The sequence below is a fragment of the Coregonus lavaretus genome (genome assembly GCF_964263955.1).
Source record: "Coregonus lavaretus genome assembly, chromosome: 17".
NCBI lineage: Eukaryota > Metazoa > Chordata > Actinopteri > Salmoniformes > Salmonidae > Coregonus > Coregonus lavaretus.
The window spans coordinates 29,211,463-29,236,110 of NC_140004.1; the positions used below are offsets into that span (position 1 = coordinate 29,211,463).

General features: G+C 43.8%; 1 protein-coding gene across 1 annotated transcript; it reads right to left on the reverse strand.

The window, feature by feature from the left end:
* Positions 1-1,319: 1,319 nt before the first annotated feature.
* Positions 1,320-22,994, reverse strand: LOC311144935 (poly [ADP-ribose] polymerase tankyrase-1-like). Its single transcript, XM_084181119.1, has 28 exons — positions 22,503-22,994; positions 21,702-21,926; positions 21,157-21,252; positions 20,823-20,859; positions 20,614-20,689; positions 15,731-15,751; positions 14,071-14,165; positions 13,835-13,901; positions 13,504-13,690; positions 11,582-11,703; positions 11,178-11,269; positions 10,889-10,967; positions 10,479-10,650; positions 10,114-10,193; positions 9,821-9,966; positions 9,377-9,542; positions 8,908-9,127; positions 8,431-8,540; positions 7,523-7,711; positions 6,758-6,998; positions 6,302-6,384; positions 6,025-6,145; positions 5,211-5,308; positions 4,425-4,499; positions 3,791-3,896; positions 3,400-3,586; positions 3,040-3,196; positions 1,320-2,811 (listed from the first exon to the last, which is right to left on the reverse strand). Exons 1-28 carry the CDS (start codon positions 22,954-22,956, stop codon positions 2,725-2,727), a joined length of 3,789 nt encoding a protein of 1,262 aa, XP_084037245.1. The 5' UTR covers positions 22,957-22,994; the 3' UTR covers positions 1,320-2,724.
* Between the last annotated feature and the right edge of the window lie 1,654 nt (positions 22,995-24,648).

A 24,648-nucleotide genomic window follows, 5' to 3' on the forward strand; every position in this document is an offset into this window, starting at 1 on the left:
GTGAGAAGGTGACAACTGTTGGTGCGATTATTCGCAAATGGAAGAAACACAAAATAACTGTCAATCTCTCTCGGCCTGGGGCTCCATGCAAGTTCTCACCTCGTGGAGTTGCAATGATCATGAGAACGGTGAGGAATCAGCCCAGAACTACACGGGAGGATCTTGTCAATGATCTCAAGGCAGCTGGGACCATAGTCACCAAGAACTATTGGTAACACACTACGCCGTGAAGGACTGAAATCCTGCAGCGCCCGCAAGGTCCCCCTGCTCAAGAAAGCACATATACAGGGCCGTCTGAAGTTTGCCAATGAACATCTGAATGATTCAGAGGAGACCTGGGTGAAAGTGTTGTGGTCAGATGAGACCAAAATCGAGCTCTTTGGCGTCAACTCAACTCGCCGTGTTTGGAGGAGGAGGAATGCTGCCTATGACCCCAAGAACACCATCCCCACCATCAAACATGGAGGTGGAAACATTATGCTTTGGGGGTGTTTTTCTGCTAAGGGGACAGGACAAACTTCACCGCATCAAAAGGACGATGGACGGAGCCATGTACCGTCAAATCTTGGGTGAGAACCTCCTTCCCTCAGCCAGGGCATTGAAAATGGGTCGTGGATGGGTATTCCAGCATGACAATGACCCAAAACACACAGCCAAGGCAACAAAGGAGTGGCTCAAGAAGAAGCACATTAAGGTCCTGGAGTGTCCTAGCCAGTCTCCAGACCTTAATCCCATAGAAAATCTGTGGAGGGAGCTGAAGGTTCGAGTTGCCAAACGTCAGCCTCGAAACCTTAATGACTTGGAGAAGATCTGCAAAGAGGAGTGGAACAAAATCCCTCCTGAGATGTGTGCAAACCTGGTGGCCAACTACAAGAAACGTCTGACCTCTGTGATTGCCAACAAGGGTTTTGCCACCAAGTACTAAGTCATGTTTTGCAGAGGGGTCAAATACTTATTTCCCTCATTAAAATGCAAATCAATTTATAACATTTTTGACATGCGTTTTTCTGTATTTTTGTTGTTGTTATTCTGTCTCTCACTGTTCAAATAAACCTACCATTAAAACTATAGACTGATCATGTCTTTGTCAGTGGGCAAACGTACAAAATCAGCAGGGGATCAAATACTTTTTTTCCCCTCACTGTATATATATATATATATATATATATATACACACAAACACACACACACCATTTTTTAAAAATATATTCCCCTTCATTACTTTCCAACCCCACCACCCTTTCCCTAATTGGAGTAAACTAGTGAACAACAATGCTTAGGCCTCTACTTCCAGCTTATACTTACTATATACAAACTGCTCTTACATGGACAACGTTTATTCAAAAAGTAGACATAATCAAGGCCAGAAAGGAATTTAGACTTAATTTACAATAAAACTCCAAATGACAATGTTAAACATCAACTGTGATACACATCCATTTACACAACCTGTACATACATCATTTTTTTACCATTACATTTGCAATTAATTTCAAATAACTTAAATAGTATCCATTTAAAAGTGCAAATCTTTACGCATGGATTTGAAGTCCATGAATAAGACCATGGCAATCCGGGTTGTGGAGTTCACACTTCTTGTGCAACAAATAATATGTCAGAGTAGATGACTGCTCTTCTAAATCATGTGTGTTCTCCTCGTATAATTATAATTCCTAATACTATGGTTCTCCTGATGTCCTGCTTTATCTGGAATATACCTCAGGCATGTAGTAAGGTCATTCAAGAAGAGTCCATGAATAGCAATCCTATTAATAATAGAGTAATCCATGTGGTACTAGTGTTATCTGTATCATTATAAATCACAAATATCATCAGCTATTCTATGGCTATACAGTATGTATGTATGTATGTATGTATGTATGTATGTATGTATGTAAGGAAGGCTGGGCGGGGGGCAGTATTACAGGGGTTACAGACTGGTTGAGAACAACAGCGTTGAAAAGAGGTGATTCTCCAAGTCACAAGACATGATTAGGTGAGAATGGTAGCCAATTATTCTGACCACTGCAGGGCAGATGAGGGCGAATCTCTACAACCCCCTCTCCAGGGGTAGAAAGTGGGGAACCCACACCCGATATTTGCCATACATGCGCCTGTCTATACATGCAGCCAATGCAAAGGAAACTGAAAGCCTATCACCACAAGCAGGAGATAATATACAACAGTTTATTTAATATTATAAACTGGGTGGTTCGAGCCCTGAATCCTGATTGGTTGAAAGCCGTGGTATATCAGATCGTATACCACGGGTACGAAAAAAATATATTTATACTGTTCTAATTACGTTGGTAACCAGTTTATAATAGCAATAAGGCATCTCTGGGGTTTGTGGTATTTGGCCAATATACCACGGCTAAGGGCTGTATCCAGGCACTCCGCGTTGCGTCATGCTTAAGAACAGCCCTTAGCTGTGGTATATTGGACATATACCACACCTCCTCGGGCCTTATTGCTTAAATATATTACAGTATATTTCATAGTATATTACAGTATATTACAATATATTTCATGTCATCTGCCCAGTCTACGGTTACTGTACTGGACAAGAAGAATGGAACTGGAACTCAGTCTGTGATGAAAATAAAAAGGTTTAGGCATTACAATAAAACAGAAAAAAACACCAAAAAGCTTCAGTCATGTGTTGTGGGTCAGGAGGACTGTGTTCAGGAACTGTGTGTGTGAGATTGGTCTGGTGGTGCAGGACTAGGTCTTCTGATCCTCTCCTGCAGCAGACGCGGCTGTGCTCTCCGGCTTAAGGATCTGATAGGTGATGAGATACTCTGGGTAGGCCTGCCAACACACATGGGACAGAAGTCAATGAGAAGAGCAAATAATAAGTACTGGATTACAAAGCAATTTCAAAGGAGATTTTCCATTGTGGATTCTTTAGTCCAGGTCTAGGCTTAAATCTGTGTCCGGGAAACCGGCCCCTAACGTGTAAAAACTTCTGCCTGATTGCCTAATGTCTGGACTTGTCTTTGAGGGGATAAATAAAGTAGAATTCAATTTAAGTCTCACCTGCTCCCCTCTGTAGATGACGTACTCTGCGTAGGCCAGGCCGTTGACGCTGGGCCGGCCAATCACAGAGTGGTGTCCAGGGGGGGCGTGGGCCATCTTCATGGCACTGAACTGGAGGAAGGACTTCCCCAGGGTCACACGGCAGAATAACATCTGCCTGTAGGTCACGGAGAACAGGGGTCAAATGATGGTTCACTAATGAGGTTTCATAATTATCATAGCTCTGATGAAGGCCATGATTGATTGATAGATTAATTGATTGAGAGAGAGGCACTAGTTTGGCAACAGTCTATTCATGAGTAATAGCAGTAAAGCCTCAATGCACCTAAATATGTGTTCTTTCCATCGATCATGTCTCACCTGTGGCACAGGTAACAGGAGCGGTCTTTGTGAGTGGGGCATCCGGTGCCGCCCCCGATGCCATACACATACTGGTTACTCTTAGAGGAGTTCTCAGCAAAGTAGATCCCTGCTCCAAACATCCCTCCGATGTACGCATGCCGCTCGTCAAAGCCTTTGTGGATGATGGCATTTATGAACGGAGAACCTGGAGAACCAAAAGACATGAAACAAGAACAAATGTAAAATACGACTGAAATTCGTATTTGTAAAAAACAAGAAATAATGACAAACACGGTTAACATTTTTCTAGTGATAATCAGTTAAGACATAATTTTTGTTGTTGAATTAACAAGGAGCGTGGTAAAAAATAAAACAGGTCGTAATATGAATATGGAATATGTCTTGTTACCATGGAAGAGCATGCGCTCATTGTGGTGGTTGTGGTTCTCATCGGAGATCTCCTTCTGGCGGTGTGTGTATCGCTCCCGCAGCTTCTTATTGACCACCTTCTGAATCTGCATGGACACACAGACAGGAATAAACTACAGCAGCAATACTAATGACTTCTAATCTTCCTTCCTTTTCAGAAGATGGAATCATTAACACTACCAGAGTTCCTGAAACCATAGTGCAGGGGTAGGCAACTAGATTCAGCCCAATGCCAATTTTTGTCAAACGAATGATCGGGGGGCCGGAACATAATTATAATAATTTGTACACTGCAAACTGACCACAACTAAGCTCAAAAAGACACTATTTGAAAATAAGTCATTTCATACCTTGATTACATTAAGACAGGATCACGTCTCGTGTTATTCGTGAGAATACTTGGGAACAGATTTCCTAAATTAAACTAATTTTTGCTGAATTCCTCATGAATTCAGAAAAGAAATGTAATTTTAAAAAACTTGCGGGCAGCCTGTTGCCAACCCCTGCCATTGTGCATTCTTACCAACCAATAAATGTGATGGAGGATGAGCTCCATCCTATGAGCAAATGTAGCGAGTAGAGCGTGTAGTACTGTAATATCATGTACAGCTGACCTTGATGATGTTGTATCTGCTGAACACCCCTCCTGCGTTGCCTCCATCCCTGTGTTCTCGGATGGTACTTTGCATCTGGAGCAGAGAGAAAAATAAACATGAAACGTCTTAAAATCACAGGAATTCATTCGATTTCTCTAAACATGGCACTCAGTTGGTACATAATCTTCACTCAGCTTCATTAGGATGCTGTAGTTTTCTTTATCAGTACTCAGACCAGAGTGTGATGAGGTCAACTCACAGAATCAAATATAATACATGCGTATACAATATACACCAGTGTACAAAACATTAGGAACACCTTCCTAATATTGAACAGAACAGCCTCAATTCATTTGAGCATGGACTCTACAAGGAGTCAAAAGCATTCCACAGGGATGCTGGCCCATGTTGACTGCAATTCTTCCAACAGTTGTGTCAAGTTGGCTGGATGTCCATTCTTGATACATATGGGAAACTTTTGAGCGTGAAAAAGCCAGCAGCGTTGCAGTTCAAGACACAAACTGGTGTGCCTGGCACCTACTACCATACACTGTTCAAAGGCACTTACATATTTTGTCTTGCCCATTCACCCTCTGAATGGCACACATACACAATCCATGTCGCAAGGCTTAAAAATCTTTCTTTAATGGTCTCCTCCCCTTCATCTACACTGATTGAAGTGGATTTAACAAGTGACATCAATAAGGAATCATAGCTTTCACCTGGTCAGTCTATGTCATGGAAAGAGCAGGTGTTCCTAATGTTTTGTACACTCCGTGTATCTCTCTGTATGGGTGTACCCACCTCCTCCTCCACTGATTGGCCCTCCTTGTCGTCAGGGGCAAGGTCAATGAGGACTGTGCCCTGGTTGGCACAGTGGAATGTCAGGTACGGGTTGGCACCTGGAGAACAAACAAATAACCTGTTACGCACTCATGCTTTGTTACACATTGGGTTGGCTTCCCACCTATACTTTCAGGGCCAGTTTCCCAGACGTATATTAGGCCTAGTGCTGGACTAAAAAAAGAGCACTAAACTTTGAAAAGCAAGTCAGGTAACGATCGTTTTTTGGTCTTAAAGGGGCAGTGTTGCATTTTGAGACAGGCTTGAATAAGCTAAGTAGCCAATAGGCAGAGGGTAGCTAGCACAACTTGTCTGATTCTCTGTAATAATGGTATGGGAATAATAATGCATTTTATTTGTTTTCTTGCGTCAAACAACAATTTCAGTCACCTCCTTGTCTGAAGGACAAGTGGATAAACAGGTTAATGTCAAGCCTCGCATGTTTTTTAAAAAGTCTCATGGAATGTAGGCCTACATTGAACACCAAACATTGGCTGCTACTGTAGGCTGAATGATAAAACAGCTATTTCCATGTTAAAATGTTACGGGGCGCATTTTTTTCTCTCCACTCTGGTAGGCCTACAATATGATCAAATAGCCACAGTAGCCTACTTGGTCACTGTTAAAACTGTAACTTAAAGCAGGTACAGCCTCAGTGTTCACAGTAAACACGTGCTGGAAGTTGCACAGAATTTTCACAACGTTCAAGTTTGCGCTCAGCAGACCAGAAATGTACTCAGTGTCTAAAAAAATGTCAGGGAACATTGGTCCAGACCTTGTAGTCCTCCCAGCAGCCTCTCTACTCCCTTGATTAGTTTGTGTCGGTGGCCGTAGGCGTTGATCCCAATCTCCTTCAGCTCCTCGTGACCCATGTCAGCCAGAACATCCAGAGAGATCTGGGTGAGAACAGGACATTTAATTCAGAGCAGGGATCCTGAACTGTGTCATGACAACAGCAACTTCAAGAGGGGGAAAAAGACAGATGTCAGACTAATTAGATGCCCTGTTAAATAAGTTATGATATAGCATAAAACTATCATTAAAACAGTCACCTGTTCTCTCTCAAAGATGTCCCTCAGATGTTCCAGACCCAAGCTCTTCAAGAACTGACTGATGTTCATGTCCAACATCGCCACTGGAATACAAAGCAAATTCAATATGTGAGTAAAATGATAGTCAATACAGATGAATCAGTATGGCCCTTAGTCTTCAACCAGACTTCATTATACATTTTGTATTGTAGATATGTAGTGCCGTAATAATGTTATATGATGTTCTGTTTTATCTTTTGTTTTATATGTAATGTACATGCTTTAATGTGTTTGGACCCCAGGATGAGTAGCTGCTGCCTTGGCAGCAGCTAATAGGGATCCCTAATAAATACAAATACAAATCCAGTGAGTCAAAGCTGGTGATGGAGTTAAGATCTGTTGAATCTACAAGAATATATCAGCTACATGCTAAAACCCCGGCCCCAGTTTCGATCCTGGCTCTATAGCGCTACTTACATGCTCCCTCCTTCCTCTCAGAGCCCGTGGCCCCGTCGGCCACCCCGGAGGTCCCTGCGGCTCCCAGCTCATTGAGGGGCCCGGCCAGGTTGTCGATGCTGCTGGCTGCAGACAGGCAGGAGGGCGTGGAGGCCGGGGAGATGACCGAGCCGGCGCTGACCACTGTGGCCTGGGGCTTGAAGCAACTGGGCAGGGCGTCTGGGGGCATGGCATCCATCAGCAGGGCCCGGATGTCATCAGCCTGAGAGGAAGACATAATTAGATGGAGAAACCATGGGTCAGAACTGGTTGGTCTAAATGTTTGAATTTCAGGCTGTTTCAGTATTGGCCAAATCTCTAGTTTCTGCTAAGTGTGTCAAAATATATAAATGGGAAAAATGGTAAGCATTTAGAACGGTATGGTGCATAAAGATGGCAGCCCCCATGTACTTCTAACAAATGCCTAACTTGCCAAGTTCACCGTACTGTATCGTTCATCTTTTTGTATGGGCATTAGCACAGTAAACACGATTCCAATTCTAGCTCCAAGACGGCGGCAATTAGAAAAAACAAAAAAGTAGATTGTTCTGATTTATAGGCAGATTGAACCATGTCGCGCGCCGTAGTTAAACTGTGGATAGTGCGCAAACGATTGCGTCAGATCTGAATTCCTATCTTTATGCACCTTCACCATTCAAGCAAATGTCTGCCAGTAACAGCAAAAAACAACACTTCATTTTGTGGCATTGCTAGCTGCTCTAACAGTAGGAGATCAAGGCGTGTTACCGTGGCCAGGTCCAGTGCAGTCTGTCCCTCCTGATTCTTCATGGTGGGGTCCGCTCCGTGGGCCAGCAGGAGAGCACACAGCTGGGTCCGGCCCTTCTGAGCCGCCTCATGGAGGGGGGTGAAGGCCCACTTGTCTGTAGCATTCACACACGTGTTGAACTTTATCAGGAGGGCAGCAATGTCCACGTGCTGTAGGAGAGAAGAGGAAAGACAGGAGAGGAGCGATTGAGGAGAGGAGCAGAGGATAGAAGTAGCAGATGAGAGGAGAGACTAAATTAGTAACACGATTGAATCATGACATGCCCAGAAACTGATGACAGCCACGCTGTTCCATATCTTCTTAAGCTTTCCACAAGGTGACTTTCATCACAGCGTGGGTGTTTTGTCCTTGTATTTGCTGTACGGGTTTCTATAAGGTTTTGTAACCCAAACAATATCTACATTTACGTCATTTAGTCTTACATTTACGTCATTTAGCAGACGCTCTTATCCAGAGCGACTTACAGTTGGTGAGTGCATACATTAGAATTTTTTTTATATATATTTTTTTTTTATACTGGCCCCCCGTGGGAATCAAACCCACACGTTGCAAACGCCATGCTCTACCAACTGAGCTACATCCCTGTCGGCCATTCCCTCCCCTACCATGGACGACGCTGGGCCAATTGTGCGCCGCCTCATGGTTCTCCCGGTCGCGGCCGGCTTCGACAGAGCCTGGAGTCGAACCAGGATCTCTAGTGGCACAGCTAGCAGTGCGATGCAGTGCCTTAGATCCAAGCTGTTACATATCTTAGGCCTCAAGGTCACAGCGTAGGTATTTTGTATGCATTGTCTATGTTATAAACCCTTAGGCCAAACCGTACAGCATGTACAATGTCTTCCGAGGCGTAATCTTTGTGCCGACTCACCCCGTAGGAGGCAGCGTTGTGCAGGGGGATGAGGCCTCCTTTGTCCTGTGCGTTGACATCAGCCCCATGCTCCAGGAGATACTCTGCCACCTCCAGGTTGTTGTAGCCAGCTACAGAGGTGGGAAACAAGACGGATGACAACATGAAACAACATGGCAGTCTACCGTACAAAAAAACCTGAATGAAAGATCTTTCTGTAATGTGTCAAAGTAATAATATAGCTCCAAATGATCAAACTGTCCAGGGTTTGATGATTTGCCTGTCATCCTTTTATGTAAGGGGATCCACTTATGTTTGAGTGGTAAAGGTCTGTGTCTGGTTTCCACATTTTCCATTCAATGAATTGATTCCACTGCTTTGCGGTTTAGACTGGGTAATTGTAAAGCACTTTGTGACAACTGCTGATGTAAAAAGTGCTTTATAAAAATATAAAATGTATTGATTGATTCCACAAATTGATTCTGGTAGGTTCAGTACCTGCAAGGTGCAGGGGGGTGGAGTTGCGTCCCTGTGTGTCTCTACAATTGATGTTCTCTGGGCTGCAGAGTTTCTGGACACGGGCCAGACAGCCCTTCTTAGCAGCATCCAGCAAGGCAGCGTCTCCTCTCAGCAGGTCCTGGATGTCCGTGTCTCCATCCTTCACCATGTCCAGAGGCATGTTACCGTCACGGTTCTTCTTGGTGGGGTCTGCTCCATGCTGGAGCAACACACACAAATACATCATGAATGTACATTAAAAAATACTTTGTTCTGTCGTTGAAAATCTCTTCTAGCTATACACATAGCTACACAGAGACACGTTGGTGCTTTGAGCAAAGTCTATAAAAAGCTATCACAATAAATAATTTGCTGTTTTGACTATAGAAATGCCTCAGTATAGCCTTATTATGCTATTGGGACCTCATCATTTCAGAAGAGATGATATGAAAGGCACAGCTAGACTAACCTTGAGGAGCAGTTTGCAGATCTCGTATTTGCCCTTGGCAGCAGCCTCGTGGAGAGGGGTGAATTTCCAGAGGTCAGCTACGTTCACCGACGCCCCGTGTCTCACCAGCAGCTCTGCCACCTCATAGTGACCATAGGAGCATGCATTGTGGAGGGGCACCAGACCGCTGCAGGACAGACAGACTAGTTAGACCACTGAAGGCACAGAGATCCTATAAATAATGTAATTATATGACTAAAGGTTTCAAGTATTGTACGTATTGAATGCTAAATGTAATCCAATGATAAAGATGTATTCAATGCAGAATGAAAGCCAATACAAAGATATGTATTCAACACAAAGTGAAAGCCTTTTTGCTGACAATCTGAGGTAAAAGTAAATGTCTTTGCAAAGACAGTAAGGAAAGACAGAGGTAGTAGGGTGGACTAGTAAGACAACACGTACCCTTTGTCTTTAGCGTGTACGTCAGCTCCATGATGTAGCAGGTACTCCACCACGGCCACACGGTTGTAGCCTGCAGCAAAGTGCAGAGGGGTGGAGTGACGACCCTCCAGGTCCCGACAGTTCACGTTCTGAGGAGTGCACAATTGCTACAAAACACAGACGAGACAACATAGACAGAATATCAAAAGTGACAGAGGAAGACATCTTGGATTCATGGTGGTAGGTAGATCATCGTTGATGTATGGAACATGATTGAATTCATGAACCCGAGATGATGTAGCTGATCAGCCTACCTGCACAGTGTCCAAATCTCCAGCTTTGGCGGCTTCCAGAAACCGGTAGTCCACATCAGAGTTACGAGTTGGAACATTTTCTGTAGGAAACGGACCAACATCATGAAATAAAACATACTGTGAAATTTGACAAAGCACTGTGCAATATTTATGGGCAACATAACCGATAGTTTCTTTGTTATACATCCTGCTAACTTACCATCACTGCATAGCCTAGATTTAAAGGCCATATGTATGTAATGAATCTTTCATCAAAATTCATAAAACATCTTAGATGCACACAAGCACCATTGTCAATCCCAATGTAGAGAGTAGAATATAAAAGAGAATCTTTGTATTTAACCCAAGGTGCTCTACTACTGTACCATTGAGGATCTGCTGCACGGCCTCGTTGCCCATCTGTGAGGCAGTGAAGCCCTGCAGGGAGACGATGGCCGGGTCAGCCCCGTAGCTCAGCAGCAGCCTGCATGTCTGGATGTGGCCCGCCAAGGCTGCCCTGTGGAGGGCCGTCTGCCCCAGGGTGTCCACCGCATTCACCTGGAGGGTCGGAGACGGAGGGGGGAGGGAGAAGGACGGGGGAGAAGGACAGAGGGAGAAGGACAGAGGGAATAGTCAGTCACACAAACAGCAACAGACTCAAAGCTAAATGTGATACACTTATTTCATAATCTTTTTTTGTGAAGTTATCAGATATGGAGGCTACGAGCCAGAGAGAGAGATATGACAAGCTAAATGAAATGGTATTTGTTAGACTGAAGAGGCCTGCAGTGTGTACCTTGGCTCCATGTTTCTGCAGCACCTCCAGGATGTCGTTGTGTGCTCTCTCGGCTGCAACATGCAGGGCCGTCATGAAGCTACAGACAGACAGGAAGGAGAGAGCGATTGTTTAGGGGCATTGCTTTCCTTGTGCAGGAATCAGCCTCAGAGGATTCTCATTCTGCAGTTTAACAAGCCAACATTCTTAACTGAAACCAATAGATGCTAAAGTATTTTTTTTTTGGGGGGGGCCTCCTATACAATATGTGAAACACTGACATGGTCTCCTCGTTGTAATGGTGTCTTACTCTTTGTTCTTGTCATTGATGTTGGCACCTTTACGCAGCAGCAGCTCTGTCACCTGCTTCCGTTTGGGGTGAGGGGAGGCAACGGCACAGTGCTGAAACAGAGGGACAACACCTTCCATTATATCACTGTATGGAGCATGTGTGAATGCCTTCTCAGGTTTTGTGCTTGTTTATAGTGGTCATCCTAGGTCATGTGTCACACAAACGGATTCTGACAGTGACATAGGATGCATCCCAAATGGCACCCTGTTCCCTATATAGTGCACTACTTTTAATCATGGCCCATAACTTTTCATATAGGAAATAGGGTGCCATTTTAGACATCCATAGCTGTTGATTATGAGGTAACGTTCTGTGTCACTGTGACATTGAGCATTAGCCAGAAGGAGCAGTGATGACCTCACCAGGGCGGTCTCATTGGTCTGTGGGTGTTTGAAGCTGATGATCTCCAGGGCCAGGGTCTTCTTCACCTTGGCCATGTCTGCCTCCCGAGCTGCCTGGAGCAGCGAATGACCTTTAAACTCATCTGGATGGCAGAAAGGAGATTGAACGAAAAGGGGAGATTGAAATGTGAGAAGAGCCGAGGGCCGACGCAGACATTCTCATCGGTCTGTAGTCTTTGTGAATTGAGAGAGTAGTCTGTGTGCAAGTGTTTTTTCATTATCATGTATATAAAAATGTGCGCACACATGTATACAGTGCATTCCGAAAGTATTCAGACCCTTTGACTTTTTCCACATTTTGTTACGTTACAGCCTTATTCTAAAATGGATTAAGTAAATTGATTTGCCTCATCAATCTACACACAATACCCCATAATGACAAAGCAAAAACAGGTTTGTAGAAATGTTTGCAAATTTATGAGAAAATAAAGAACTAAAATATCACATTTAAATGAGTATTCAGACCCTTTACTCAGTACTTTGTTGAAGCACCTTTGGCAGCCTCGAGTCTTCTTGGGTATGACGCTACAAGCTTGGCACACCTGTATTTGGGGAGTTTCTCCCATTCTTCTCAAGCTCTGTCAGGTTGGATGGGGAGCGTCACTGCACAGCTATTTTCAGGTCTCTCCATAGGTTTGATCGGGTTCAAGTCCGGGCTCTGGCTGGGCCACTCAAGGACATTCAGAGACTTGTCCCGAAGCCACTCCTGCGTTGTCTTGGCTGTGTGCTTAGGGTTGTTGTCCTGTTGGAAGGTGAACCTTTGCCCCAGTCTGAGGTCCTGAGTGCTCTGGAGCAGGTTTTCATCAAGGATCTCTGTACGTTGCTGCGTTCATCTTTCCCTCGATCCTGACTAGTCTCCCAGTCCCTGCCGCTGAAAAACATCCCCACAGCATGATGCTGCCACCACCATGCTTCAGCATAGGGATGGTGCCAGGTTTCCTCCAGATGTGACGCTTGGCATTCAGGCCAAAGAGTTCAATCTTGGTTTCATCAGACCAGAGAATCTTGTTTCTCATGGTCAGAGTCTTTAGGTGCCTTTTGGAAAACTCCAAGAGGGCTGTCATGTGCCTTTTACTGAGTGGCGGCTTCCGTCTGGCCACTCTACCATAAAGGCCTGATTGGTGGAGTGCTGCAGAGATGGGAGAACCTTCCAGAAGGACAACCATCTCCACAGAGGAACTCTGAAGCTCTGTCAGTGTGACCATCGGGTTCTTGGTCACCTCCCTGACCAAGGCCCTTCTCCCTTGATTGCTAAGTTTGGCCGGGCGGCAAGCTCTAGGAAGAGTTTTGGTGGTTTCAAACTTCTCCCATTTAAGAATGATGGAGGCCACTGTGTTATTGTGGACTTTCAATGCTTCAGAAATGTTTTGGTACCCTTCCCCAGATCTGTGCCGACACAATCCTGTCTCGGAGCTCTACAGACAATTCCTTCAAACTCATGGCTTGGTTTTTGCTCTGACATGCACTGTCAACTGTGGGACCTTATATAGACAGGTGTGTGCCTTTCCAAATCATGTCCAATCAATTGAACTAACCACAGGTGGACTCCAATCAAGTTGTAGAAACATCTCAAGGATGATCAATGGAAACAGGATGCACCTGAGCTCAATTATGAGTTTCATAGCAAAGGGTCTGAATACTTATGTAAATAAGGTATTTCTGTTTTAATTTTTTTATACATTTGCAAAAATTTCTTCAAACCCGTTTTCGCTTTGTCATTATGTGGTATTGTGTGTAAATTGATGAGGATGTATTTAAAAAAAAAAAAAAAATTAGAATAAGGCTGTAATGTAACAAAATGTGGAAAAAGGGAAGGGGTCTGAATTCTTTCCGAATGCACTGTATATGCACGTGTGTTCTCTCCAGTCTCCCACTGAACTCACAGGTTAGTCTCTCTTTGAGTTCGGGGGTGGGGGCCATGTCCACGGCGCTCTTGCTGTGGCAGTTGAGCAGGGTGGGGTCGGCTCCGTGGCTCAGCAGCAAAGAACACACCTCCACACGGTTCTTAGATGCAGCCTCGTGGAGAGGAGTGAACTGCCACAGGTCCATGGCATTTACACACGCTCCATGCTGTAGACAGACAGGAGAGTTGATCAATTATTCTCCATCAATAAAACCAACATTCTAAAATTGGCTAATTAAAGTGGGGCATCAATGACAGGTCTACAGAAATCCATTTTGTAAAAGTGAACTAGAATCTTTTAGAGCCCTTACCTTGAGCAGAAGCTCTGTGACCTCAAAGTGTCCATAGGAGCAGGCGTTGTGGAGAGGGACCAGGCCACTGCCAGAGAGATAGTCATTAAAATGAACAGCTATTTTATTCTATGAATCTGTGGTTGAGACGTTTCTCTGCTGAGAATGTTCTTAGACCAAGAAACAGTGGAGGAAAACAGGCCTTCAAATGGGGCTGTACAAATACAACTAAAGTTTTGTATTGAGTTTGGTCTTACCCTTTGTCCTTGGCATGGACGTCTGCCCTGTGCTGCAGCAGTAGCTGGACGATGCGGACTCTGTTGTAGCCAGCCGCCAAGTGCAGTGGGGTGGACTGGAAGAGAGGACATGTCATTAGACACACAGAGCTCAGAGTCAATACACATCAGAACACACTGCCTTCAGAGAGCCAGAGTGGGTGAATGGCTGATTATGCTAGGAAGCAAATTGTATTGACGAACGGTCTGTGAGTTTTCAATGCAGTTGAATGGTGGAAGGATGCAAGCTCAGAATGGTTCTCGAGTATTACACCCCAAAACAATCAACCTATTCTCAACCGCCCTGTCTATGCAAGTCTGACAGAACTCTCAGATCATCCATCTTAAAAGATACTTCTTAGGTCGCACACTGATGCTAGCTTACCTCAAACAAGTTATGAAAAGGAGAAAAGGGAAATCTGACTTGTCCCTCAACCCCTTCCTTCCAAAACATAATATACAGGATGCTAAAAAGCTGGCTAAGGAAGGATTGAATCTACTGTGTATTCATAACAAATGTTGTGTCGGTCTGTATGGCCATTCCAAATCACATGGTGCCTATGTGAGCCAAGCATAATAATGTTAGTGTACGCAAAGCTGTGGAATAGTTTTCCACCCAGGAGTTTAGCAACAGTTTACCTCACAGACAGAAAGGAAGAAACAGTAGCATTCATGCACTGGTAGGTATCAAGACAGAATAAGACCACTGAACAACTCAGACAGGACAGACCAACAATATCATTCATGTTTGATGAAGGCAATCACAAGGAAAAAAATCTAATAATTCAAAAAGCATGAGCAGCGACGTCAGCATAGCACTTAAAGATGAGAAATTATAGATTTTTCTTAATCCAAGGAACACTACCCATTCAAGACTAGTCGAAGTGACAAGCGGACAGTGTCAAAAATCAAACAAACAAATACATACAATATAGTACAAGAATCAACTGACAAAATGTAAGGTGCAGGCTTCCAGACATGCGCATTTGATCAAAACTGAAAAGTCACAGGCCTACAATAAATATATTGATTGAAGAACAAGAAGTGATTGAAACTTAGCAGAGGTGGGAGGGTGTAAAGTAGTTAGATAGAGGACTGCAGAAAGGGGAGGGTGGCACTGTGGAAATCAGGCAATGTGCTATATTTGAGCTCCAAATCCAATGAGCGAAGCAGGCCATGGCTTCAGAACCACTTACTCACCTCCTCCACCACCACACACACACACCAGACCTGGGTTCAAATAGTAGGTACGCCCATCTGTTTTCTTTTAAATACTTTCAGCATGTGATTGAGCCTGGCTGAAGTGCTAGATAGGCATGGTTTTGGTAGTCCACTTTAGGGACTATTCTGTCTGTACCGTTGCAGCAGGAAAGCTCAATCAAGCACAGCTAATGTATTTGAAAGATAACAAATACTATTTAAACCCAGGTCTGGCACACATATACCCCCCCCCCCACACACACATTCACAGGACAGGAGCATGGGGTAGGAAATATGAAAGTGACCAGTAGACCCATGTCCATGATGTGCAATTAATTACAAGTGAGAGCCAGCGTATTGGTCAAATAAAACATGGATTAAAGAAAAAAATACAAATCACAACAGTGCAACAATCAGGTGGCAGTTATCGAGATAAACTTACCAGCATTTTTTGGGATGTTGACTGATCGACAATGTTGCCAGAGTCACACAAAAAACAAAACAAAACAAAAAATTACAAAATTGTAGTATTTTTATTTCACAGCAAAAAAGGATACTTCTAGCCTATCACCCTTTAAAATGAATGAGAAACACACCGGCATTATCCATTTATATAAATTCAAAGTGACACCAGGTACAATGAGTACACAGCTTTAGGGAAATGTGACTAGTCTCACTGTTGCTCTGTAGTATTCTTAATAAGGCAGGCAGGCTCCCTGGTTATCCCTCAGGAAAAGCCAAAGTGCTTATCCTACACCCACACAAGCCCTCAGACTGGCACAGGCACACTGAGGTGCAGGGAGTGAATGCTTTGTTGTCACCACAGTGTGCCCAAGAGTCTTCTTAACAAACGGCCCATTCATATAAACCCAAATGTGTTCTGCCAACAAAACAGATGGAGGAGGAAACGCTGTTATGATTATAATTTTTTTCAATGAGGATTTCCTAAAATGTCAGTTAGGAACAAGGTAATGTGCTTGGAAAACCTAAATGTCAAAGAATAATGAGTATGATTTTAAATCATCCACTTTAGGGACCTGGTTAGCCAGAGTGAATTACGATGCTAGAAAAATACTGCTCATCCTAGCCAATAGTCTCTAGATGATGCATTATTCATAATTATGAAAAGGAGACCAAGATATGGTTTCTTGCCAACTCTGAGATGGATGCTAGCTTTTTGGCGATGACTTCTCTACTCATGAGAATGCACTGGAAGTGAAAAACTGAATAATTAAAACTGGTGCCAAACAAGACGAGGGGTAACTACATTTACAAATGAGCCAGTACTATTCCACAATTACCAATGCAAAGTAGAGCCTTCTGACTTTAAGTACACACTTTCCTCAGACTGAAGTTAATTGTCAAGTCATGACACCCTGAGTAGAGAGAGGAGTGCTCTGGTGAAACACAATGCCCTCTGATCCAAACACTAAACTCATCAACAGCTAATAACAATGAAAATATTAAAATAATCCTAAACAACCACCCTATTACCACAACGCACTCATGACAGGAAGTCAATGACCATGTTTACGTGCGCAGAGTATTCCGGATAGTAGCTCATATCCCGCTTGAGGTCTTTTTCGGGATAACCATTTACATGCACCTTCGATATCCCGCTCACGAGTATCCCTGTCCATGAATTAACAGAATATTCATAATTAAAGTTAATATGGGTTAAATGGAATAGTAACTGAAATATGGACACTGACTGTAGGCCTATAACCTCTCAAATGTAGCGTAATATTAACTCCTGTAGAATTACACATTTCTTGCAGTAAAATGATACAACAAATGTTAATTTTGTCTCTGGAACAGGAGTGTAGAAATATGATTTCTTTCAGCATCTCGAGAAAATGCAAATGCATGTGTAATGTGTCATCTTTGACACTCATGCAAGTAGACAGTATTTCAACCACATAAAATATGCCCCCAAGACGAACTGAAGTCTCATTTGAAACGTGTTTCATAGTTCTCAGCTTTTCGTTTCCTTAAAACCGGTCAAACTGATGACATCAGGAAATTTTGCACAGGGCCAATCTTTACACTGTTTTGGAGTCATTGCGTTTTCTCCCCGGTCCTTAAACGAAACAGACAACTTAACCAATGTTAACTAGGTTACTTTCGCATTCATTCTTTCGATGTAAGACATTCTGGTGAGCACTACTTTATTTAGTCTTCTGGGGCAACAAGTTGACAGAAGAGAAGCTGCATGTAACTATAGTTGACAAACAAATGGCCTACCAAATGTAAGAAACTATAAGCAGAAACGTATAGGCTGTATAGCCAGTAGGCTATACGGTCCAGTACAGAGTATCAGCAAAATAAATTATGGAATGATTATGGTTGATCGAATTCCGCAGGTAGCCTACATTTTAAAGCGATTTGTTTGACAATGAGATGAAAACATCACCCAACACCCATGATATGTGAAACTGAGCCTGCGCAGACTGTGAAAAACAACAGTAAATGGGATAAGATGTTTACATGCCACAGTATCCCGTCTAAGATAAGCATATCCCAGGCAATTTATCCGGGTTTCTCATAACCTGGATACAAGCTTTTTTGGGTTATTGTAAACGGGATATGATATTTATACGCGTCAACTCAAACAGAATACTTGAGTATCCCGAATAATAATGAGATATTGGTGTGCATGTAAACGTGGCCAGTGACAGTGTGCTAGAGACACAATGCATTAAGCTAAAATGGAATTTCCATAACATTTCTACAATCCGTGTTTCCTAATCCGGTCCTCGAGTAGCCCCAACAGCACATTTTTGAAAACCTGACTCAACTTGTCAATGGCTTGATGATTAGTTGGCAAGTAGAATCAGGAGCGCTTGTCTTGGGCTTTTTTTATTTTGGGAGTACGAGGACAGGAGTTGGGAAACACTGCACAACATGATTTCACATTTTTGTTTTAACCCTAAACTGCCACACCTGATTAAATGAGTTAACTAATCATCAAGCCTTTGACTAATTGAATCAGGTGTGCCAGTTTAGGGTTAAAACAAAACAATCCCAGAGGAGAAGGTTGGGAAACTCTGCACTACATGATAGAATATTAATGGATGTGATAAACATGACCAACTATTCAAAAACAAAAATGTTGATCGATATTGGCGACAACTTGGTTATAGCAAATGTTGGATGTGCAGAAGACAGAGGATCAGTGTTACTAGAATTAGAGGTAACTGAGGGACCAAAATAAAAGTGAAAATATTTCCTATGAATATCCCTCTGCAAAAAACTATTTGGAGCAATACTGAAGGAGTACCAAAATGAACCCTCTGCACACAGGGAATGGTTGAATAGGGTAACATACGTTTATATACAATAAAAAGGATTACATTTCGACTACGATCACAGGAGACAAAATAGTTGGACAGATGGGCATCTTTCAAGTCAAAAATCGGAAAAATCCCATGTTGATATCGCTGTTAAATCAGTGCCTTCGGAAAGTATTCAGACCCCTTGACTTTTTCCACATTTTGTTATGTTACAGCCTTATTCTAAAATGGATTAAATAAATACAAATCTCAGCAATCTACACAGAATACCCCATAATGACAAAGCGAAAACAGTTTAAAAAATAAACAGAAATAACTTATTTACATAAGTATTCAGAGCCTTTGCTATGAGACTCGAAATTGAGCTCAGGTGCATCCTGTTTCCATTGATCATCCTTGAGATGTTTCTACAACTTCATTGGAGTCCACCTGTGGTAAATTCAATTGATTGGACATGATTTGGAAAGGCACACACCGGTCTATACAAGGTCCCACATTTGACAGTGCATGTCAGAGCAAAAACCAAGCCATTAGGTCGAAGGAATTGTCTGTAGAGCTCCGAGACAGGATTGTGTCGAGGCACAGATCTGGGGAACCGTACCAAAGCATTGAAAGTCCCCAAGAACAGTGGCCTCCATCATTCTTAAATGGAAGAAGTTTGGAACCACCAAAACTCTTCCTAGAGCTGGCCGCCCGGCCAAACTGAGCAATCAAGGGAGAAGGGCCTTGGTCAGGGAGGTGACCATGAACTCGATGGTCACTCTGCCAGAGCTCTAGAGTTCATATGTGGAGATGGGAGAAACTTCCAGAAGGACAACCATCTCTGCAGCACTCCACCTCAGGCCTTTATGGTAGAGTGGCCAGACAGAAGTCACTCCTCAGTAAAAGGCACATGACAGCCTGCTTGGAGTTTACCAAAAGGCACCTAAAGAACTCTCAGACCATGAGAAACAAGATTCTCTGGTCTGATGAAACCAAGATTGAACTCTTTGGCCTGAATGCCAAGTGTCACATCTGGAGGAAACCTGGCACCATCCCTACGGTGAAGCATGGTGGTGGCAGCATCATGCTGTGGGGATGTTTTTCAGCGGCAGGGACTGGGAGACTAGTCAGGATCGAGGGAAAGATGAAGGGAGGAAAGTACTGAGAGATCCTTGATGAAAACCTGCTCCAGAGCGCTCAGGACCTCAGACTGGGGCGAAGGTTCACCTTCCAACAGGACAACTACCCTAAGCACACAGCCAAGACAACGCAGGAGTGGCTTCGGGACAAGTTTCTGAATGTCCTTGAGTGGCCCAGCCAGAGCCCGGACTTGAACCCGATCAAACCTATGGAGAGACCTGAAAATAGCTGTGCAGCAACACTCCCCATCAAACCTGACAGCTTTAGAGGATCTGCAGAGAAGAATGGGGGAAACTCCCCAAATACAGGTGTGCCAAGCTTGTAGTGTCATACCCAAGAAGACTCGATGCTGTCATCGCTGCCAAAGGTGCTTCAACAAAGTACTGAGGAAAGGGTCTGAATACTTATGTAAATGTGATATTTCAAAAAAAATTTTTTTATAAATGTGCAAACATTTCTAAGCTCTTTTTGCTTTGTCATGATGGGGTATTGTATGTAGATTGATGAGGAGAAAAAAACAATTTAATCCATTTTAGAATAAGGCTGTAACGTAACAAAATGTGGAAAAAGTCAAGGGGTCTGAATACTTTCCGAAGGCACTGTATATATATAATATGGCCTGGGCACAAGTTCAGTCAAATTAAAGCGTCCCCTGCCTAAATCCAATACAATGACACAAATCCTCTTCATAGTGTTCCAAACATAATAATCCGACTAGGATGAGATGGTGTTTTTTATCCCCACACAAGTGACTTTTTTTGGTATGTAGGCTGAAAACAGAGTTTCTCTCCAGACTTTTCTTGCTGTTGGTCACGCCAATATTTAGAACAAATCAAGCATACGCTACATATTATACAACATTAATATAAAGTGTGGGCATGTAAGGTTGTGTAGGCGATATCTTTATTACCTTGCGGCCATCACTGGCATGGCAGTTGACATTTAGTGGGGTCAATAGTGCCATCAGCTTCTCTTCATTGCCACTCCTGTAGCACACAGATCATAAGAGAACAGAAGAAAGATCAAATATTTTGTATTAGAAAATGTTTAAAGATGTGGTAGGTAGCCTAATACTACAAACAGATCACTCCAATGAAACAAGTTGATAAAGATACTCACCTTGCCGCTTCCAGGAGTTCATCTTTCTTATACTCACCTGAATACAAAATATCAGGTTAGAACGGCACAGAGTTCAAAGTCAAGACAAGCCATGATTCAGACAAAAGGTTACAGTCCTGGGCCCGGTTTCCCAAAAGCATCTTATGGCTAAGTTAATCGTTAGAACGATAGGATCCTATGGTTCCAAGATTAACTTAGCCTTAAGATGCTTTTGGAAAAGCGGGCCCAGATCGTTATAGTTGCAGTCACGTAAAATACAAGATACAACATAGGAACGTACCCAACGTAATGGGGGAGAGAACTGGCTGAAAGAGAGTAGTTGTATGAAACTCACCGGTGAGCACAGCCTTGGCAGAGGGGTCTGCCAGATCCAGGGCAGACTTGCCGTCCGTATTACGGATGTTGGGATCAGCGCCATGCTGGAGGAGCACTGTGTGAAGGATACATAGGAAACAGTTTCATTATTTTAATTCAATTATAGTCTTATACCTTGCAGAGTTTACAGTATTTTAACTACCTATAGTAAATCACCTTAGTAAAGTCAATTCTACATCTGCATTATTTGCTCTTTGGGGGTTTAGTCTGGGTTCTGTATAAGCACTTTGTGACATTTGCTGATGTAAAAAGGGCTTTATAAATACATTTGATATAAATTTGATTGATTGAATATTGTCAACATAACTTTTCCTGGGCAAATTACCAGGGTTTAAGAGTGTTGAAAGACACAACATTGTACATTTGGGTGCCGTAATAAGGCACTGGGAGCAGCAATATCACGGTATTATTTTTTTAGCAAAGTACTGGTATTCTCAAGTTTAGGATGTGCATGTCACCCTCTATCTTCAGACACACGATTTGTTTTGCCACATCCACCCTCACCGATGCACACGTCAATCTTGCCCTTGATGGCTGCCTCATGCAGAGGTGTGTAGTTCCAGTTGTCCCGTGCGTTGGGGTCCGCACCTTGGCACAGCAGTAGACTGACCACCTCCGCGTGGCCAAAGGAGCAGGCGTTGTGCAGGGGGATGAGGCCACCGTCGTCTCTGGCGTGCACGTTAGCACCAGTCTGTAAGAGGTGCTCAACCACATCCTTCCGGCCAAAACCTGACACAGTGACAGACAAAACATGGTCAGTGCATCCAGTATGACAGTAATGTAATGTCAGTTCTATTAAACAAAACAAAAAAATTAACAGCGCACAATATCAACAACCTAACTAACGTTACTTTTTAGCAGCTCCTCTTGAACAGGTTTTCCCAAACTCGATCGTGCCAAGGAATAGCTTGAGAAACACCCGTCAAAACACACATTTGTGCATTTTTGTTTACGTTTAGCAAGTAGCTAATAACTACTAGGGCTGAGAGACTGAGGCCTTCTGTCCCCATCCGTGTGTGTGCTAAACTGTTTTTAGCATTAGCTAGTTAGCCAACTAAGCTAGCTGTTTTCGATGGGCCTTCATCTTGGCAAACTAGTTAGCTAACTAACAGTAGCGAATTAAAATGAGCATTCGTAACTAGTTACAGTACAGTAGCTAACTAATAACTAACCATCCATTCTCGTCGTGGCAGACCAAAATGGTGATATTTTTCACAAGCACCATGCGATGTGTGAAAACACTTCAACCTGCCAACTCGCGCTGACAACACAAAAACAAAGCTTGTTAGCGCTATCTTAACTAACCAGCAGCGAAATGCAGAGGGGTAGATTTTCGTCCGGCCATGTCCTTCGCATTCACATTCACCGAGTCTACAAGTCTCTTCACCCGGGATACATCTCCATTCCGACAGGCCTCAAATAGCTCCCTGAAAGCTCCACCGATCCCACTACTACCGTCGCCAGGGGTCGTGCCTCCTGAACCAGGGCTCGAAACACTACTACTCCCCCCGCCGGAGGTTGTTGTGGTCGGGCTTGTGCTGCTCCCACTGCTGAGGGCCGGGACTGGAAGATCCGGGGAGGCCGAAGGATTCTCCATGCCTGTGCTGCATCCACGCTCACCATCCGGAGGCACGAACGTCGCTGTCATAAGATCAAGCGGCGGAGAGCCCGGCGGACTTACCGAAAGAGAACCGTTTCGTGGCGGAGATTGCAGGTTGCCCTGTTGTTGTTGCTGCGATGAGCGACGAGACACCGCCATTTTCGCAGCAGCTCTCAAGTCAGAGAGGAAGAGGCGAAGCGAGAATGATAACTCAGCCCAAAATCTGTCTTCTCCAGCAGGTGGCGTTTTTCTTTTGCTCACGAAGCGAGGACGGTGTTTTGTATGGAGGTCAATGAGTGTCGAATTTGGTCAACAAAAAATGTAATGGCTTATTTGATTGAATATACGTTTTGTAATGCGTTCGGGTGTTACGAGTGTAATATAAGTAGGAGAAGTGACATCTTGGCAACTTTGAGAAAAAAAACACATTATATTTGAGTTGTGCCTCTTAGTGCTATCTGAGATCCTTGGGGCATCCCTACCCTAACCCTTTTTATCTTTCAACTTGTCGACGGCCCAATGACCCAGGTTAACACTAAGAGGCACAACTCAAATGTAAAGTGTTTTTTCTCACCCTATTAGACTACAATCACCCCTTTTTTCTCAAGTTGCCAGGATGTCACGTGTCCTAACGTTGTGGTAGTACACACGCGATATGCCCTCTCATTGGCAAGAACAGTCCCACTTGATGTTACCTCCCCTCCCATTTTTGAAGACAGTGCTCAAGTATGATGGAAGATCTGTGCTCAAGTCTTGTGTAACCGGTGTGAAATGGCTAGCTAGTTAGCGGTGCGCACTAGTAGCGTTTCAATCGGTAATGTCACTCGCTCTGAGACCTTGAAGTAGTTGTTTCCCTTGCTCTGCAAGGGCCGCCGCTTTTGTGGAGCGACGGGTAACGGTGCTTCGAGGGTGACTGTTGTCGATGTGTGCAGAGGGTCCCTGGTTCAAGCCCAGGTAGGGGCGAGGAGAGGGACGGAAGCAACACTGTTACACTTGCAACAAAAACAGCCCATTCACATTTCTGTGAAAGGCTCATTGGTCCTTCTGGTTGGGAAGGACCGTCAGAGTGGGTTGGCGAGAGACGGGGGGGAACGATGGTGGAAGGGAAACAAACAGCTTCACGGAAGCGGATGATGAAGTGGAATCTGAATACAATGGTGGTAGAATCAAGGAGAATTAGAGTATTGTTCAAAATAATGGAAAACGGAGCAAAGTAGGGTACAGTGATGAGAATGACCCTTCTTATCTAGTAGGAGTACGGTTTGTTAATAAGGAGCAGCTGAGCAGATAACATTTACATTTTAGTCATTTAGCAGACGCTCTTATCCAGAGCGACTTACAGTTAGTGAATACATATTTTTTTTATACTGGCCCCCCGTGGGAATCGAACCCACAACCCTGGCGTTGCAAACGCCATGCTCTATCAACTGAGCTACATCCCTGCCGGCCATTCCCTCCCCTACCCTGGACGACGCTGGGCCAATTGTGCGCCGCCCATGAGTCTCCCGGTCGCGGCCGGCTGCGACAGAGCCTGGATTCGAACCAGGATCTCTAGTGGCACAGTTAGCACTGCGATGCAGTGCCTTAGACCACTGCGCCACTCAGGAGAATAACCAATCTTGAAGAAACCATTTGAGTTATCCAAACTGGTGGAGAGAGTGCTGGGGAAAGTGAAGGATGTGAGGATCACCAGAGGCGGGCTTGTTTTGAGCTTTTAGTTATGTATAAAGTGTTTGTTGAAGGGAGAAGCCGAGATGTACAAGATGTGGAAAATATCATATTATGTGTTATAAAAGTGAAGAAAATGTGACATGTTGTAATTGCGGTGGGAATCATGAAGCCACGTCTTCT